At 45.0% G+C, this 20,307-nt stretch overlaps 1 protein-coding gene across 1 annotated transcript in view; it reads left to right on the top strand.

Annotated features, from left to right (window-relative positions):
* Positions 1–20,032, top strand: part of DERA (deoxyribose-phosphate aldolase) — a 41,956-nt gene extending 21,924 nt beyond the window's left edge. Inside the window, exons 7-9 of the mRNA XM_081023205.1 lie at positions 9,914–10,026; positions 14,152–14,301; positions 17,465–20,032. Of these exons, the coding sequence (XP_080879331.1) occupies positions 9,914–10,026; positions 14,152–14,301; positions 17,465–17,521 (320 nt within the window). The 3' untranslated portion in view covers positions 17,522–20,032. The remainder of the gene's footprint in view (positions 1–9,913; positions 10,027–14,151; positions 14,302–17,464) is intronic.
* Positions 20,033–20,307: the final 275 nt, after the last annotated feature.

Below are 20,307 nucleotides of genomic sequence, written 5' to 3'. Positions count from 1 at the left end.
TTCTTGGGTTCCTGAGCCACCCCCCTCGCTGCTGCTGCTGCTGCGGCTGCGCTTGTGTCTGTTTTAATTTGCTGGTGAATAATTTAAAGGGGCCTGTTTATTTTTTAATAAAAGGGAAAGATATAAATTGTCTTGAGTGTGGGTAATGTTACTTACAGCTGCCACCAAACAGATGCTTGGCGTTTCCAAATGGATATTTTAGTCCGCAATCAGTTGCAGGAGAAAAGAACAAACTTCCCCCCCTTTTGAAAAAAAATTATCACTCCCACCCATTCTTTTAAACTTTATTTTCCGACAAGATTGCCGCCCGCCCCTATCTCCAGAGAGATATATAAGAGTTGTATTTGATATAAATATTTAATTCCCTTGTGCTAATTTCTTTCTTTTCTTTTTTTGAGTGGGCTTTTTTATTCTTTTGAGGGACAGGGGTTGCATGTTAATGCTTATGATGGACTATTTTAATATAAAGCTATTTAAATAAGTTTCATTTGTCCTCCGGAGCCCAAACTCTCCCGGACGAAGTCAGCTGGATGTTAGGAGGCGGGAAAAGGTACAAATGAGAGCTGTGTTTTGAAGTCGCAAAAGACTTGATCTGGGCCACTCGTTGATCAAACGGCTCCTGCCTTTCAAAGAACAAGGGCAAGAAGAAGCAGAAGCAGGTGATGCACAAGAGCCAAGGATCTCCCAGGGCACTTCAAATGCCTTGAGAAAGGCAGGGTGTGGATTCTCTGAAGTGCTCGAGCGAATGCTGTTTCTTCAGTTCCCTCATGCTACAAAGCTGCTGGCGGGGGTGGGCAGGTTTGAAGAGAGTTGCTTTTTAAATAGAGAACTTGGGACCCAAGTTTCCTCAAGAAACGTCAGCTACCCGGCGGAACACTATGGTCATCTTCGGTGACCTGGACGCCCTTGCCGCCATCTTGCTTGCCGGATTTCTTTGCTGACCATTGACGTGGAATGGAAAACCCATTATCGGCATCACGTATGCAAGAGGGCAGCCTGACCATATAAAACCAGTAAGAACCAGTTTAGGAGGAATCGAACGCTGACTGTTAGAGTGAAGAACAACTCCAGATAAGGCACGAGGAGGTGTCTGCATGTTCAGTGAAAGAAAATGGGCTGAGTGTACGTTTTCAAGGACTGCGGTTGGATGAAGACATAGTGAGGACGAACAGCCGATGTGACGTTTATTTTTCCTGTGTCGCGATTGAAAGTTCTCTTGGGCTCTTTGGACTCTGTCCTGCAATGCATTGCTGAATAAAGCCTGGCCTTCTGGGAACTTGGCGTGAGCCTCCGTACTCGAAAGCCCAAGGGGAATTTTCCCCATGCCTTCCCTGCCAAAGGAGCCCAGGCTCACAAACAGCAAAGCAGCCAAACGGTGCCCTTTAAAAAATAAAAAAGACATAAAGAAGCCACATTCGAAACATCTATGAACATTTAAAACTTTGATAATAAGATTGATAAGTTAGGCAAGCAAATGGTGATTGAAGAGAACATAGGAACTTGCCTTGTCAGTTCCAGGTCCATGTAGCTGAATAGTGTATACACTTGGCCGAAAACAGCTGTCCAGGGTTTCAGGCAGGAGTCTCTCCTCAGCCCTCCCTGGAGATGCTGTGGGGTTGAATTTGGGACCAAACCAGATGCTCTTCTACTGAGCTGCATCCCTTTCCCCCAAAGACAGAGCCTTCTTGGTCATGGCCCCCTGCCTGCGAAATGCCCTCTGAAGTCATTTTGGCACCTGGTGAAGAAGCTTTCCAGGCCCTCTGTCATCTAGTATAGAATTATGCTTACGATTCACCCATTAGTCTCAGTACTGTGTCATCCAGGGGTAAGAGACTTGCGACCTGCCTGTCATTGCTGGGGCTCCAGCCCCAGCCAGCATGGCCAAGAGTCTGGGATGATGGAAGTTGTAGTCCAGCCATATCTGGAGTGCTCCTGGTTCTCCATCTCTGATCTCAAACAAGCTGGCTGTGAAGTTCTGTTTTTCACACTGAATTGTTGGGTTGTGTCTTCTCCGCTGCCGTTTTCCCGATTTTGATTTATTGTTTGTTTGTCCATATTTGTTGGGTTTTTATGTTTCTTTGTTTATATTGCCTTGTAGTAAACCACCCTGGGAGTTGTCTGTTGTTTTAGCGAAGGGCTGGCATAACATTATTTTAAATAAACTTGCAGCCAGGAATGCTAAATGCAGCCTCCCTCCTGTGTTTACAGCGATCACGCAGCAGTGCTCGGATTTTGTGTGTGGCGATTGTGCTTCAGCAGAACTGCATATGGTGGTTTCTTGTATATGCAACACAGACACAGAAGGAGGAAACGGTAGATGTTCTAGTGCAGAGTGTCTAGGACTGACTGGATGAGGAAGAGTGGTGGGAGCCGCCTGCCCAAAAGCCCCCCAAGGAGGGCACAGAAGAAGAAGACTTTAGGTCCTGGATCCTGGTGGTGGGAAAGGGCAGTCTGCGGAAGGAAGGAGCTGGGAGGTGCTGGAAGCAGGGGGTTTGAGCGATCAAGGGGGGTCAGGAGAAGGAGGACCATACAGGACAGGGTCAGAGGCTGAGAGTCACAGTGCGAGCGCAGACTCAGATAGAGAGAAGTCAGATTGCCCTAGCTACGCAGCAGCAGCAGAACAGTCCCAGTCCTGCTGGCTCACCTCCCACTCTGACACCTCAATTGAGGAGAGTCCTGCACATTGTGGAGCAATAGGCCAGACAGGCCCAGAGGAGGAGCTCACCCGCTCGAGGCAGCCTTCGTCTGCTTGGGAGGAATCCAGAGTGATAAGCTAGAAGGGGAGGGTGGAGCTAGTAGTCAGTTTCAGCAGCATAAAAAAGGTAAAGGGATGCGGGTGGCGCTGTGGTCTAAACCACTGAGCCTCTTGGGCTTGCCGATCAGAAGGTTGGAAGTTTGAATCCCCACGACAGGGTGAGCTCCCGTTGCTCTGTCGCAGCCAACCTAGCAGTTTGAAAGCACGCCAGTGCAAGTAAATAAATAGGTACCACTGTGGCGGGAAGGTAAACGGCGTTTCCATGCGCTCTGGTTTCCGTCACAGTGTTCCGTTGCGCCAGAAGTGGTTTAGTCCTGCTGGCCACAGGACCCGGAAAGCTGTCTGTGGACAAACGCCAGCTCCCTTGGCCTGGAAGCGAGATGAGCGCTGCAACCCCATAGTTGCCTTGGACTGGACTTAACCATTCAGGGGTCCTTTAATTTTACGTTGTCAGTGGCATCTTAGCTGGAGTATGGCGAACCAGAGTGTTGTTATTTTCTGTTGATAAAGACCTAATTGCATTAGATATCCTTAAGAACCACTGAAATTCCTTACAGATATATTCTATATAGAATATTCTATATTCCTTATAGATATGGGGGTAGATACTGAAATGTGCATGGACACAGTCTCCCTGCCTCTCCCACCCACCTTTCCATGCCCCCCCTCCCTCATTATGGAAAGACAGCCTGTACGCTCTTTGGGGCAGGCACTTGTCCCACGATATCTGTTTCTGTAAAACGCCATGTATGCTCATGGCGCTGTGGAAATGGATAGCTAACAAGGACAAACATTTGCTTTTGTAAGTTTCATCAGTTATATCCCTTGCAAATAATTTTTTTAATGTCTTTGGTGCAGACTTTGTGTGTGTGGGAGGGCGGGCTGACACAGTCGAGGCATTTATACTTAAAGCCTAAAGGTTTCAAAGCAAAGATAATTTCTTCCTTCCTTCAAGGCATGAACTTTTATTGCAATTCGAGTGCTTTTATCAGAAACCATTGAAAAATACACTCAAGTTGACATTGAAGTGTGGTGATCTTGGTTGCGTGTGTGTGTGTTTTTTTTTTAAAAAAATCTGCCTTTAAAAAAAAAAAGTTATGTTTAAAATTCATAGCACTTTCAGAGCCTGATAAAGGAGCCTAATTTCCTGGCTTGCTTTGTTCAGTGTAATATATTTTTTCTAAATCCATTTCAAGCAGCTCATTTTTCCATTTCAGCAACTTTCCTCCAAGTTTGGTAGACAATAGGCTTTTATTAATAAAATTAGTTAACAACTTACTGTTGACACTGGAAAGCATCAAAGTTAAATCGAGTTGCTGGAAATGTTCCGTAGCTCCGTGCAATATGAGTTGAAGGGAATGGTCTGGGAACATTCAGCATTGTTGCTTTGTTGAAGCTGAGCTGGTATGGACTCGATTGGGAGAGATTGCCAGAGAGCCCCATATAAGTTCCTCAGAGCTTTTCAAGGAAGGCTAGGTTACGAGCAAATGAATAAATTTGGAAGATGGGCTTAAAAATAAAAAGTTGTTCAATGCAGTGTATCATATACATCAAATCTCAGAAACATAACAAGCTGCTTTGTCAGATCACTGATCCATCTAGTTTAGCATTGTCGGCACCTGCGCTGATTAGGAGTGGCTCTCTAGGATTTTCAGCCAGGACATTCCTGGTCCCACCTGGAAATGCCAGGGATTGAACCGAGAACCTTTTGGGTTCAAAGCAGATGCACTTTCAATGAGCTACAGCCCTTTCCACTACTGTCCCTGCCATGGTGGGTAGTCAGTCTTGGCCCTATCATGAGGTTAAGTGAGGTGTCCATCTTAGGGTAAGACCGTACAAGTACCCTGGCTATAAGTCAGGAAGATTTCAGGCACCACATGGCAGGACAGAGTCTCAAACAAAGATGTGTTCTCCCAAAGCGCATGTTCCCAGCATGATCGCAATGCTGTCTCAGCGACGTCTACGCTGGCTTCGTCATGTCCACAGAATGGATGAGGGCAGGATCCCCAAGGATGTGCTCTGTGGAGAGCTGGCTTTAGGCACCAGGCCCAATGGCAGACCAATTCTGTGTAATAAAGATGTCTTCAGATGTGATATGAAGACTGGCGACAGTAACTCCGCCATGTGGGAATCCCTTGCAGATGACCTCAGACTGCCTGGAGACAGATGGTCAAGGTTGTGTTTCCAGAGCAGTGACCAGAGGAGGAATGACGGCTGGGAGGAGCACGGAGAGAAGAAATGGCCTGGTGCATCTGCAGAAGCACAACCAGACGCCTTCATCTGCCCCAGCTGCAACAAAACATGTCTCTCCCGCATCTGTCTCTACAACCACAGCAGGCGTTGAAACTCTCCAACTGTATGACTTCACCCCTGATGCCACACTCTTCCATTGTCTCTTGAGACAGACGGATGCCAACAAATGAAAATGTCTCTTCCCCCAGGCCTCTGAAGTGTAAGATTCCCGCCTGCTGATACTGCTGTTGTGTTATTCTGTTTCGTTATGGGTGTTTTGTGTCATTTTATTAATATGTTGAGTCACGTTTCTTGTTCTGTTGTTGCATATACTATATTTTAGTTAGCTGCCCTGAACTCCCTTTAGGAGAATGTGTGGGGTGTGTGTGTGTGTGTGTGCGTGCGTGTGTCATGTACGTGTTTATGCATCCTCCCACCGGATCTATTTAATGAAAAGGAGGGAGTAAAATGCATTAACTCAATAGGATTAACGCCTTATAGCAAATGCTTACCACTGGATCCCTCCTTGGTTCCTTGGGTTTTAAGGCCTCATATCTTTGGCCTTTTGGGAATACGAGGCAGACAGCAAAGTGACTAATGTTTTTTTTTTTAAAAATGATCCGAATTAAAATAGTCAATGCCAGTTCTGTGCAAGTTCAGGAGTACCATGTACCTGGACTCATGAGGGTGTGTCTATGCATGGGGGGGGGGGGAGTGTTTCCTGTTCCAGGTCAGCCAACAAACGTATCAGACCGGCCTTGGTTGGGTTGAAACAGCATTGAGGAATCTCCAGCTTGCATACCTCAGGACCATACCAGACTACCCCATTGGACCCAAGAGGCCATTTCAGCCAAGCCAGGGCAGCCTGCCCCTACATTTGGCATCATATATGATCTCAGAAATGGGGCAGTTTAAAATGCAGTTGGGCTGAAAGGGTGGGGGTTTGCAGGCCCTGCTGGTCAGCGGAGCCTGCAAAGCCCCGTGCGAAGTACTGTGCAAGGGGCTTTGAAACCAAAAGCAGCCTTAAGAACCTAAGAAGGATCCTGATGGATTCATTTAGTCCAGCATCCCCACAGTGGCCAACCAGATGCCTGCGGAAAGTCTGCAAGCAGGACGTGAACACAGCAGCCCTTGTGCCCTCTGCAGGCTTTCTTGCGAGACTTGATTCACATAGGTTGGGGGATATAAGATCCCCAGCAGGATCCTCACCCCTTACACTCACGGGTGGAGGGAGGAGTGTGTTGCTTTTGGTTAACACTCCGTCGCGGGGCCATCCAATTTGGACTTTCATTAGTGTGGTTGAAAGGACTGCAGTGAAAACTGTGATACAAAAGATTATGCATCAGCCAGATTGCTCTGCATTATTTTAAATTGCAGACTGTGTCCTTATTCTTTATTAAGAGTAAAGTAACTTTAAGCAGTCTGAGGTTATCAGGAGATAATCACGTCCCCAGGGTCTTTATGGCACTTTGAAACGTAAAGATTGTGATTACTCTGTGATTGCTATGCTGCTTATTATTCTTTACTGCTTAATAATGGGACCATAATATTGTTTTTGGATATAGCTAGCTGAAAACCACTCTACCAGTTTTAATCATGTAAATGGTTAACGTTTTTACAAATGCAAAAGGCCATTGTTTGAACTGAGTGGAATAGTGGTGAGTTCACATTGTAGTCTTCCTTCTCTTTCTAGACGTAGGCCAGGAAGGATTTAAAAGAAACCACAAAAACACGTGGCCCAAAATGACTTTTCCAAAAGGTTGTGTGCATTTTCCTTCTGCTTGCTCCCCAATTTCTCTTATAGCAAACCCACCCTGGGGGGATTTATATTTTCTCACCCAAGGTGGTAGGATTCATCAGCTGGAACTTTAAATACTTAAAGTCTTCCCAAACTGCATCCTTAAACTGCGTTCCTGACATTATTTGGCCTGGTCTGCTTCTCCTTCATTTCTTGCTACAATTTGTGCAGCCAGATGTTGACCCAGTATGTGTGGCAGCTGTGAAAAAGATAAAAGTCTATGCTTGGGATCACTACGAAAGGAAAACTGCTGATAACCGTAATGGCATTATACAAATGCAACCATGTTTGGAATACTGTGTGCAGTTCCAGTTGCCCCGCCTCAGAAATGATATCGTAGTGTTGGGAAAGGTTCAGAAACGTGCAACCAAAATGTTCAGGACAGAGTGACTCAACGATGGGATCTTCTCCAGGAGGTAGTGATGGCCACCAACTTGGATGTCTTCAAAAGAGGATTAGTAATGGCTGCTAACCCTGATGACTATGTTCTCCACCAGCTGTTGGAGGCAACATGCCTCTGAATACCATTTGCTGGGAATCGCAGATAGACAGAGTGGAACATTGGAAATTGCCTGATGCTGAGCCAAACCCATTGGTCCATCTAGCTCTACAGTGGCTCTCCTGATTGAAGTGCAGTGTGTTTCAGGACCGGGACATTCATAGGGAAACCAAAACGCTTGTTTACAAAGCTATTGTACTACCAACCTTACTGTATGCTTGAGAAACATGGACAACTGGGAAACACTGGCCTGCAAGCGCTCCAGTTGGAGAACAGCCTTTCCCTAAGGTGTCATGGGCTTTGAAGACTTTCAAACTCAGGACAAGAGGGAGAAATGCGCTAAGAGGAAGGCACATTTGGCAAACCCTCACCGTGATCAACTTCTGCCCGGAAACTTATGTTCCCACTGTGGAAGGACGTGTGGATCCAGAATTGGCCTCCACAGTCACCTATGGACTCACTTTTAAAGCCATGTTTATGGAAGATAGTCTTACTTGGCTATGAGTGATTGCCAAAGAAGAAGAAGATGACAGTGGCCAGCAGAGGCTGTCTGGGATTTCACGCAAGGTTCTCCACTAGCCCTACCTGGAGATGCCAGGCATTCAACTTGGGACCTTCTGCATGCAAGGGAGAAGGTGCTGTATCACAGAAGAACAGTCCTTCCATACTGCCATGGAATCAGATTCTCAACCTTTTCTCTTTTCCTAAACTTTGCCCTTTATATTACCACTCTTAAAAAAAAGAAAAGGCACTGACAGCTGAACAATATGACCAGAAATACGTTATTTATAAAGCTAGTGTGAATTATGTTTAATGGCCTCCATTTTAAAGCAAGCCATTTGCTTCTCTCCCTCCTTCCCCCCTCCGCCTTTTTCCAAAGTCTCTGTTTTCATTAGTGGAATATAAAATGTTAATAATACCTTTATACTGTAGTGCTCAGGAGCAACATTTATCTTCCATGTTCTTTATGGAATCCTGCTAGCAAGCTCTCACTCGTATCATAATAGAATTTGTTCCACGAAATAAAAAAATGTATTGTTTTCTTTGTTAGAAGATGCTGCTAAATTGGCTGTATGTTTGATAATCACATCTCAAGCTGATTATTCTGCTAATAGCCTTAAGATATTATTATTTTTTTAAAAAATAAAAAATAAGTGCATCACTATAGTCCTAATACTGGTATTTTTTTTGTGTGAAAAAAAATCCCTTCTTGTTTCTGCAAAGTCTGAATGAGATTTTCAGAATTGAATAATAATTTGATCCGTTAATCTTTTGAAGCTAGTAATTTTATTTTCCCTTCTTTGCAGTCTCCAAGGCTCGCAAATGAATAGAGCTTCATTACTGGAGCCTCCGTTTAATAACCATTATCCATTATCTTGTAATTAAGACTCCCTGTAACGAATCATGAGGACAATGCAAAAATACATAGTACATTTCTTTAATGAACTGGAAAATGTTCATCTTGTTCTATTTAGTAATGAGTTGCTGAATAGTCGTTAAATCCACTGGAGAATGGAGCGAGATGGATTTTGAAGACTATCTTTGAGTTTGTGGTTAATCTATTAGAATTAAAATTTCATCTTCTATTTTTATCAACAGCCGATTAGAAGGCCTTCTGTTTGACCAAATTGATTAGGGGACCCTATACAAGGGCAGATGTTGTTTAATGAAAGTTTTTAATGAAACTGTACCATAGAGGTTTCTAATTACCAGACTTATAAAAGCTTTGACTTACCTTACCCTGCAAAGAGGAGGAGGGATGTTGGTGGTGGTGGAAGTATTGTGCTAAAGGGCTTAAATGCCACAATTAAATGAAATACAGGGAAAAGTAGGAGTTGGTGCGAGGAAGTTTGGCTTACTTGTCTGACAAAGAGGTCATCAACTAAAGAGAGAGCTCAGTGAGAGGCAGTAGTTTGGTGGTAGATGGCACCCAACTGAAGGCTGTTAGTTTGACCTTCCCTTCATTCAGTTCCAGCCAGTATGGCCAATGGCCAGGATGATGGTAGCCCAAAACATCTGGAGGGCATCTGCTTGGGGACTGCTTCTTTTTACATGCAGAAGCTGTCCTTCGCCACTGAGCCAGAGTCTCATGTGGACCTTTGGAATAGGTTGTCCTAGTAATAAGGCAGCTTCCTATGTTCTTCTCTTGAAATTCATTTCTGACACTGTATGCTAGCCAAGAAGGAAATACTGGGAAAAATTGCAGGAACCCAAAGGTTTTCAGAATTAAAAATTTTAAAAAGTGTTTAGGATAATATACTGAAATTGGGATCGGGAATCCAAAAACAGCCCTGAAGGATTGCCAAGGGCCGGGGTGGAATGGAGTATCCTGAAAAAGGTGTGGCTGGCTGGCTGGGATCCTGAACAGGAGCACTCCACAGTGTAAAATTTAAGTATGTAAGACAAGTCTGCTGGATGAGACCAATGGCCTATCTAGTCCAGCATCCTCTTCTCACATTGGCCAACTAGATGCCTGTCGGAAACCCACAAAAGGGAACATTCCAATTCCTACTTCTTTCTTTTCCTAGTTTGTTAAGGTGTTAAATTCATATGACAAATCGAACCAGAATGATAATTTTGCTGACACATCTGTTTATTACTTTTTCTTTTTTTATTCTCACCCTTGCAGGTTCTGATTTTATCAAGACTTCCACAGGAAAAGAAACCGTTAATGCTACCTTTCCCGTTGGGCTCGTCATGGTGAGAGCTATTAGAGACTTCTTCTGGAAAACTGGCTATAAGGTAACTTCATACCATCTCCATATATTCATTGTAGACTGTGTTCTCGAAAGCAATGTTGGTGTGATGCACCAGGCTTTGGACCATGGGTGGGGAATTATTGTAATTATTATAATTAATTATTATAATTATTATTGTTGCCACCCATCTGACTGGGTTGCCCCAGCCACTCTGGGTGGCTTCCAACAATAAGCACAGCAAAACATCAAACATTAAAAGCTTTCCTGTGGCCCTCCAGACTTCGTTGGACTCCAAGTCCCATGAGCCCAAACCAGCATGGCTAGCAGTCGGGAATTATGAGAGCTGTGATCTAGCAACATTTAGAAGGCTACAGGTTCCTCTATCCATGCTTTAGGGTCTCTGAACTGCCAGACTTATGTATTAACTACATTTTTATCCTGCCGCTCCACCAAGGTGCTATGGGTGGCATAAACTGTTTCTCCCCCCATTGTTTTCCTCATGACAACCCTGTAAGCAAGGTTAGACTGAAAGATGGTGACTAGACCCAGGTCACCCAAGTGAGCTTCCTGGCAGAGTGGGGAATTTGAACTGGTGTCTCCTCACCAGTGTGGTGTAGTGGTTAAGAGCGGTGGACTCGTAATCTGATGAACCAGGTTCACTTCCCCGCTCCTCCACATGCAGCTGCTAGGTGACCTTGGGCTAATCACACTTCTCTGAAGTCTCTCAGCCTCACTCACCTCGCAAGAGTGTGGGGGAGGAAGGGAAAGAAGGTTGTTAGCCACTTTGAGAATCCTCAAGTAATAAAGCGGGATATCAAATCCAAACTCCTCTACTTCTTCTTCTTCTTCTTCTTCTTCTTCTTCTTCTTCAATCTTGGGTCCCCAGCTGTTGTTGGACTACAACTCCCACCATCCCAGACCACTGGTTGTGCTAGCTAGAGATTTGTAGTTGTAGTCCAACAACAGCTCAGGACCCAGGTTTGAGCTACACTCCTCTAAGTTATACACCACACCACACTGACCGTCTGTGACACAGAGCTGTAGTAATTTCTCCTTCTGAACGAAAGCCCAGAGACAGACAGTTCATAGGGAATAGGAAGAATGAGAAGCAAATATCTCCAATCTTGTATTCTAATAGAAAACTCATTCTCTTGACTTATGTAGCCAAAGCAGCACAATCTGGCCACAAGGGGGTGGTATTAGTAGCTTTGGGAGAACCCAGAGGCTTGCAGAAGTACAAATACATTTGGAGGAAAAATACTACAAAAATGAAGGTTGCGAACCCTGAAAACACCCCGGTGAGGACTGTGTGTGCTTGGTGGCCACTGAACGCTGACTGACTGATGGGGTGGAAAAGTAGTCAGGAGCGGGGATAGAATGGGAAATAGCATGATTGCAGAGTTTGTAGAAGAGCATTCTATGCAGCAACATTTTGTTGCTGGTGCGGCTTGTTTTCTGGTCATGTGTATGTGGAATGTGTATGTGTATGAGTTTGGCAGTGGGTATAACCTGGCTGTGTCATCCTGTACTTCCTTTCTGATTCTTGCAAGAGAACCACCTCTTCACTAGGGACATCACACCCCATTCCTTCAGCCTTTTATTCAATGGCCACTGCTCTGAGTTTCACTTGAAACATGTTTTGGGGTGGTGGAGGAGAAATGTTCTCACAGTTCTTCAGTCAGCATGGTGAGAGCACCACCACCTTGATATCTGACACTGGGTTTGAGGGAATCTCTGTGCAAGATGTCCTCGGTACGCCCTGCTCTTGGAACAGGCCTGCGTCCTCCTCAGTGCTGCTGAGGGAGAGGGTGTGGCAGGCTCCTCTTTGCTCCTGTCGCTGTGCTCTTACTTGGAGAAATAGCAGGTGAACAGGCTGGGGCAGCCAAGAGGTGGAGCAGAAGGGGCAGGGGACTCCAGATGTCTGCTTTTGGGCTGTTCTTCCTTGTTGAACAATGGGCTCAGCAGTGCAGAAGCGAGGCTTCATTGGTACCCTGGACAGCTCCATGCAGGGCTCAGTAATGAGCAGAGCAGGAATGTTGTTTCAGCAGCAGTCACTGTCTGACTGAACCTCAAATAAGAGGAGCAGATCTGCCTCAGTCGAATCCTTGGCCTCCTCCCCTGAAGATGGGAAATGTGACCCTAGGGTCATGACCCAGCCCTTCCACTTGGGGATGGACCTCATCACATGCCAATAATGCTGACTCCTGCTGCTGCCAGCACTGGCATATAAACATGCACCTGGCTCCTTTGACAGATACTTGGGCACCTCATAGAAGGCCCCATCTTTTGTATTGTGCTGCTGTGGCAACTATTGTGTATTGTCTCAAGGCTCTGTGGTAATTTGGTGGTGGTAGCACATGTAATTTGGTCCTTCGCCTTGCCTCCGTGGAGGTTTTGCATGTCATTAAAATAACTGTTTAATTTATCGTTCATTTAAGCAGACTTTATGATGTGTGTGTGTGCTTAAAGTTCTATTAACCAAAAGTGTGTGGTGCGTGCACCTGCTCAGGAAATAATAATAAAAAAATTAGATGTAAACTGAGTTTATATCCTTTTTATTAAACGAAGACAATTTTATCACTGACGAGAGATTTCTAAATGGTTTCCTTAACAAACCAATTTGGCTGCCGTACAGATGCTTTTCCAACAAGGCGTTGGCCAATAAAAACAGGTTAATGTAGAAATTAAACTTCTTCCGAGGACAGAAGCAGGTTGCAGGGTAACATTTATTGAATGATAAGCTGCAGCGGTGATATGAAAAGTGTGCAGCATAATGGGAAATAATCTTTTCCTGTCATTATTGAAGGACACACACAAATTGGTTTTTCTGTTGGGAAATCCCCCAGTCCAGAGAAACTTATTACTTTTAATAATATAAGGTGACGAGAAAAAATTCTCAAGGAGATGAACTTATTAAACAAAATAATGAAATGCTGTGAAACAGCAGGGGGAAAGTAGCCCGACTTTTTCAGCTCTTGAATGAAACATTTATTATATATAGATATATATGTGTGTGTGTGTGTGTGTGTGTGTGTGTGTGTGGTGCATTCTGGCAGTCAGATGGATTCTGTAGAAAGTCGGCAAACAGAATGAGAGACAGGATAGTAATAGGTAGCTCTGGGTGAAAATAAATGTAATTATTTGTGGGGGAACATGAATGTTTTAACTAAAAGAAACCAAACTCAAGATGGCAGCCAGAATCCAGAGGGTCGCAGATAGAGCTACTGTTTGTATATCGGTGCTTCTGAGGCCCACTTCTCGGTGCATTCCTGAAAGTTGTGGGAACATGAGGAGGAGTCTCCTGTACATTATATGAAACTGCCTGACACAGAGTCAGACCATTGGTCCATCTAGCTCAGTGCATACACTGATTTGCAGGAACTCTGGGGTTTCATGTAGGGGATTGAACCTGGAACCTTGTGCATGTAAAACAGATGTTTGCCCACTGAGCCTATGGCCCTCCCCTTGAGGAAAGGTCACAGAGAGGAGCTGTGTTTGGGGAAAAGTAAGGCAGACAAGCTAGAGAGCTGTTGCGGCCCTGTGTATAGCAGAAACAGGGAGTCTGTGATCCCCCAGATGCTGAAATACCAAATTATGAACGCGGTACTATCCATTTTCTGTTTCTTTTTAAAAAGAGTCGTACCTTGGATCCCGAACGCCTTGCATGACAAAAGTTTTGGCTCCCGAACTCTGCAAACCCGGAAGTGATTGTTCTGGTTTGCAAACGTTCTTTGGAACCCAAACGTCCGCTGCGTCTTCCGATTGGCTGCTGGAGCTTCCTGCAGCCAATCGGAAGCTGCGCCTTGATTCTCGAACGTTTTGGAAGTCAAACGGACTTCCAGAATGGATTCCATTCGACTTCCAAGGTATGTGTTACGCTTTTACAGAGCTGAATAAAAATCATAGGATATAAGTGCCTGAACCAAAAGGGGCTAAGTAGGGAATTCATATAGAAGCAAGTTCCATAAATGAGAGCCCACCACAGATGAGGCCACATCTCTTGAGCTTGTCAGCCTTCTAAATATTACTGGGGGGCATGTAGACAGAGTCTCCAGTGGGGGCAGGATAGCATCATACGGATATTGTATACAGATATGCAGATTCCTATCTAGGCCAACTTTCTGTATTTTTAAATTTCCTGCTTCCCTTTCTTCTTTCTTCAATCAAGGTTGGCTTTAAGCCTGCGGGAGGCATTCGCACGACCAAAGATGCCCTGATCTGGCTCTCGCTGATGAAGGAAGAACTAGGAGATGAGTGGCTAAAGCCAGAGCTCTTTCGTCTGGGGGCCAGCACTTTGCTGGGAGATATTGAGAGACAGGTTAGTATTCCTACTTCTTCTTCTTCTTTGGAGAAAACTTGTAGCTGAGTAAGATTGTCTTCCATGAACATGGTTTTAACAGAAAGTCTGTAAGTGATCGTGATTCTGGATTCACATGTCCTTCCACAGTGGGGAAATAAGTTTCTGGGCGGGAGTTGATCATGATGAGGGTTTGCCCAGCATGTCTTCCTCTTAGCATGTTTTTCCCTTGCATCCTGAGTTTGAGCGTCTTCAAAGCCCATGACACCTTTGGTAAAGTCTGTTCTCCAATTGGAGAGCTCACAGGCCAGTGTTTCCCAGCTGTTGGCATTTACACTACATTTTTAAGGTTGTTATTCCTCCTAATGGTGTATTATCCCCCCCCCAATAAAAAACCATGTGGTTTTGACTTTTGTAGTACAGTGGTACCTCTGGTTGCGAACGGGATCTGTTCCGGAGCCCCGTTCGCAACATGAGCAGAACGCAACCCGCGTCTGCGCATGCGAAGGTTGCGATTCGCTGCTTCTGGCCATGCGCGTGATGTCATTTTGAGAGTCTGCGCATGTGCAAGTGGCGAATCCCGGAAGTAACCCTTTGCGGTACTTCCGGGTTGCCGCAGGACACAGCCTGAAAAGGTTTAACCTGAAGCAAACGCAGCAAGAGGTATGACTGTACAGACTTTAAAAATTGCCTTTTGAGAGCTTTCATTTTCTTACACTGCTGCTTATAACGGAGCCTTGCTTTTTAATTGGCGGTGTTTACCAATTAGTTCTGATCCACCTCATTTGGGGAGGCAAGGTGGTTCTGCACAGAAGTAATATGTTCAGTTTGTACCATGTTAGCCATCGTATAGGAATAACCCATGGGTAGATCTTGCGCTGTGCATTTGTGATGCCACAGGTTCAGTTCCCACCATCTGCTTTTCAAGAGACCCCAGACAAGCAGCATAAGTCTTGGCCTCTCTTGCCATCTCCTCCCCCCCTTTCCTCTATCCACAGCTTTATTAATTTATTTCAAGTGCTGGAAGGCTTTTAATGGAGAAGACCGAGAGCTCGAAGGGAGAGCACTTGCACTGCATACAGAAGGTCCCAGGTTTAATCCCTGACATCTCCATTAAAAAAACCCCAGGTAGCAGATGATGGAATAGCAGAAGCCATCAAACCCAGTATTGTCGACTCTGGCTGGAAGCAGCTCTCACAGATCTTAGGTTTAGGGAAGCTTTTAATGTTTGAGGCATGACTGTATTTTAATATTGTGTTGGAAGCTGCCCAGAGTGGCTGGGGAAACCCAGCCAGATGGGCGGGGTATAAAAAATAAATTATTATATTATTATTATTAGGTCTATTCCCCACCAACCACCACCTGATCTTTTTAAATGGAGATAGGGGAGATGGAACCTGAACTTTTCTGCCTACCAAGCCCCACACACTCTCCAGCTAAGCAATGGGAAAGGCCCTCGCTCAGCATCCTGGAGAGCCACTGCCAGTCAAAGTTGACAACTCTAGGCTAGATGGACAAGCAGCCTGACTCAGTGTAGGGCACTTTCCTATTTTCCTTTTTAAAAAATAAAAATCTGTTGCCAAATGTGTGTGTGGATCATAGAATTGTAGAGTTGGAAGAGACCCCAAGGATCACCTTCCTGCAATGCAGAAATATGCAGCTGTTCCATATGGGGATCGAACCTACAACCGTGGGCTCTATCAGCACCAAACTCTACCCAACTAAGGCCACCATTTAAAGCAGTATCGTGCCACTTTTAAGAGCCACAACTTCCCCCAAACAATCCTGGGAAGTATTATTTTGTTAAGTGTGTTGTTAAAAGGTAAAGGGACCCCTGACCATTAGGTCCAGTCGTAGCTGACTCTGGGGTTGCGGCACTCATCTCGCTTTATTGGCCGAGGGAGCCGGCGTACAGCTTCCAGGTCATGTGGCCAGCATGACTAAGCCGCTTCTGGCAACCAGAGCAGCGCACGGAAATGCCGTTTACCTTCCCGCCGGAGCGGTACCTATTTATCTACTTGCACTTTGAGGTGCTTTTGAACTGCTAGGTTGGCAGGAGCTGGGACCAAGCAATGGGAGCTCACCCCGTCGCGGGGATTCGAACCGCCGACCTTCTGATCAGCAAGTCCTAGGCTCTGTGGTTTAACCCACAGTGCCACCCGTGTCCCTTAAGTGTGTTGTTAGGAGACCCCTATTTCCTCTCACAAAGCTACGATTCCCAGTGTTCCCTGGGAAGAGAGGGATTGATTTGCTAAACCATTCTGGGGATTGTAGCTCTCTGAGAGGAATAGGGGTTTTTTTGCAACCACCACTGGAAGCATGTAATGTGCGAAGCGGAAGACTTCCTGGGGTAGGGGGGCAAGCCCCAGGACTGACTGCGATGGCTGATCCTTCACACCCCACACGCTTTGCGATATTTCGGGTTTGAGTAAGTGCATCAGCCCCAAGTAACTTTGCCACTGCTTTGGCTTATCATATTGATGGCACAGTCACGAGAGTTGCTCTGGGAGAAGGATTCGGATGTGCAAAAAATGTAAACGGGAAGGCAACAGTCACATAAAGGGGAAAGGAGAGAACTTCTCGGGACACAGATGTATTAGGCCCAATGCAGTTTTTAGAATAAGTCAAGGTGGAGCAGTGGTTTCAGATCAAGCTTGAAAAATTGTGCTTATTGCAAAATGCATTGGGCCCAATGAAAGGTGATTCACCCCCCAATTTGGCAGGACCCAAACACAAATGGCACTTTCCACATCTTTCTCCCTGGAAAGAGCCAGTGGGGTGGAGTGGTTAGACCCACTTGGCCACAAAGCCCTCCTATGTGGTTTCAGGTAAGCCACACACTCCTGGCTTGGCCTGCATTGCAGGGCAATGTTAAATGAGCCCCATGTGTGCTTCTGTTTTTTGGAGAGGAGCGGCGCACAAAATTTGCCAAATAAATAAAATACGGAGCAAAGAACAGGACAGAATGAGATCATCTTGTGCATTTTGTGCTCAAAGGAGATGTCTTCAGAAAACTTGTGCTATTTTTATCGGTGCGAGTAATTAAAAGTTTATAAATGGCATCCGCCTTCTTGTTAACCTGCCCTTAATTTGTCGGCTTTGTTACACCTGTTTAATTTCATCTTTTCCATTGCTGCTCCGGTAAACTCGTTTCCTCCCCAACTGCCCTCCTCCCACTCTGCAGATTTACCACCATGTGACCGGCAGATACGCAGCTTCCTATGACCTGCCTATGGCTTAGACCGGTGACTAATTCGTGATATGAAAGAGAGAGAAGGAAAAAGAAGAAAAAGGGGATACACAGAAGAGGCGTAAGCAAGCAATGTCCTCGAATCCTTTCCTGCAAACAAGTCCAAGATGTGCTTGGGAAAGGATTAAAGGGAAAGGGGCTCACTTTTTCACCAAGCTGGACAAGTGCTCATGATTATAAGAGAAATTCTGGATTTTGAAGGTTTTTCCAGGTCAATTTTGCTGTGCCTCATTCACTGCAACATTAATACCAGTGGGAGGGGAGAGGGGCAAAGAGATGATCAAATGATTGATTTAGTGCAAATTTTGTATTAATGGGTTTGTTTTTTGTACTGGTGTTTCCCACCCAACCCCCCTTCCCCATTACATAGGCACCGAAATAAACTATAACATGGTCTCCAATATCAGGATGGACACTGTTGCAGGCTCTTTTGAGAGCCAGATATCTGAGACTTCCTGCCCCTTCTCTAAAGCTGGGCTGCAGGCTTCAGGTCTGTTCACAAAATAATGCAAACAATGGGCATTAAAAAGAAGAAGCTCTTATTTACGCCCACCTGCCACCTAAACTGAATTGCAAGTGATATCTGAAAGTCTCCAGAATCTCAGAAGCAACTTTTGATGTATTCAGTGGGAGCCGGGGAGGTGTTGTTAGTCTAAACAAGAACAAAAAGAGATTGGTTTATACGGATCTAAATCAGCCTCAGGTCTTCCAAGTGCCTTGGACTACAACTCCCATCATCCTTCACCATTGGCCATGCATGCTGGGAATGATGGGAGTTGGAGTCTTAGAACATCTGGAGAGCACTGGGTTGGGGAAGGCTGCTGTATCCCACGATGTGCTGAAAAACACAGCCATGGATGGTTGAATTATTGTCATCTTGAGCTTGTTAGGGCTTCAACAATTTGCCTCACTCCCCTACACAGACACAGACATGCATCTTGCAATGTGTCCTTCCTTCCTTCCTTCCTTCCTTCCTTCCTTCCTTCCTTCCTTCCTTCCTCTCTCTCTCTCTCTCTCTCTGTGTGTGTGTGTGTGTGTCTGTCTGTCTGGATTGCAACCTACTGTACTGCACACTGTACAGGATACACTCCTTTTTTGAGATCCAGCAGAGTGCATGGCATTTGCAGGCTGCTAAAACCATAACTAAACCTCAGCTGCACCCTTATGCAAGAGTCTACAAGCACATGCCTTGGAGCTGAGCCCAGTGATTCTGGAGCACAGGTAAAGGGCTGCAGCTTCCCCATTCATTGAGATATTTGGGAGATTTTTCTGAATGAGCGATCCTGACAGGCATGCAAGCGACACCACCTTCTCTTGAGCTGGAAACCTCTCCTGCTTTTGCAGAGAGCGTTGCACACACAGGAAATCAACAGAACTCTGAAATTCAGTACGCAGACCTGTCCACAAATTTCCCATTTGCTTTTAAAGTCCTTTTAATTCTTTGTAGGCTGATGGAGGGAGGAATCGTGTACAAATACTGTAAAAAATCGTTACACAATCTGAGCCTCTGGTGGGTTTTTTTAAAAAAGGATGGGATTATATTTTATGAAATCTTGTCTCAAGTTCTAACTTTGCAGAAATAAATTGCTTGACATTTTAAGAACATATGTTTAAATAAAAAAAAAAATTCTGTGCAGGGATTGTTCTCCCGTTTCGCTTGAGATTAATTACCGTGCGCACGCGATTTAACTAAAAATAATTGCTACCTTTCTAAAGATCAGGCCACCACGAGCTTTGTGCCTTATTTTGTTGCTGCCTTCTGCTGGGGAAGGAAGTGGGGCTCAGGCGCTGGGCAGACTTCAGATTTTTTCCATTTTCTCTCTTAGACTTCCAGTTCCCACTGCCACCATTGCGTGGAACTGCCGACTCAAAAAGAAATGTTTGGCTTGCTTTTTAAAAAAGAGGGGTGCATGATTTCAGTACTGCCCAGAACAGTGTTTCTCAAAACTTGGGTCTCCAGCTATTGTTGGATTACAACTCCCATCAAACCTAGCTAGTGTTGGAATATTCTAGAAGAAACTTGTAAATGGCTTTGGACAAGTTGCTAGGCAATGGAAATTTTCCCCAGCAACAGGTGTCCTTATCACGGCATGCAATCAACTAAGTCTGGGTCAGTGTAAATGAGTACAGTGGTTCCTCGGGTTACATATGCTTCAGGTTACAGACGCTTCAGGTTACAGACTCCGCTAACCCAGAAATAGTGCTTCAGGTTAAGAACTTTGCTTCAGGATGAGAACAGAAATCGTGCTCCGGCGGCACGGCAGCAGCAGGAGACCCCATTAGCTAAAATGGTGCTTCAGGTTAAGAACAGTTTCAGGTTAAGTACGGACCTCCGGAACGAATTAAGTACTTAACCCGAGGTACCACTGTATGTGAATGAGTCTCTGGCTGGATGGCTAAAAAGAGAAAAAGATGATGTTTCTTTATTTGCTTTCCCCTCCCTTTATTAATGACCAATGTAAAGTTCTGTAAATAATAAAGACTCTGAGAAACCGAACCAAATGGTGTTTATTCCTGTAGTGGGAATTTCACTAAGAGATAGCTGGAATGCTGCTGCTGCTATAAAGAAGTAAAAGATGCAGGGAAACTGCTGTTAAAAGATCTTCTGCAGACAGAAATGAAAATCTAAGAGTAGGAAACTCCGACGAAAGAAGAATGGCAGACAAAATTAATGGACTATGCAGAATTAGACAAAATGACTGGAAGGATTTGAAACTGGCGGGACTAGAGATTTGAAGAAGATTGGAAGAACTATACGAACTATTTGAAGAGCAATT

This window comes from Podarcis pityusensis (assembly GCF_964106645.2).
Source record: "Podarcis pityusensis genome assembly, chromosome: 10".
Taxonomy (NCBI): domain Eukaryota; kingdom Metazoa; phylum Chordata; class Lepidosauria; order Squamata; family Lacertidae; genus Podarcis; species Podarcis pityusensis.
This window is presented reverse-complemented; position numbering and strand designations above follow the sequence as displayed.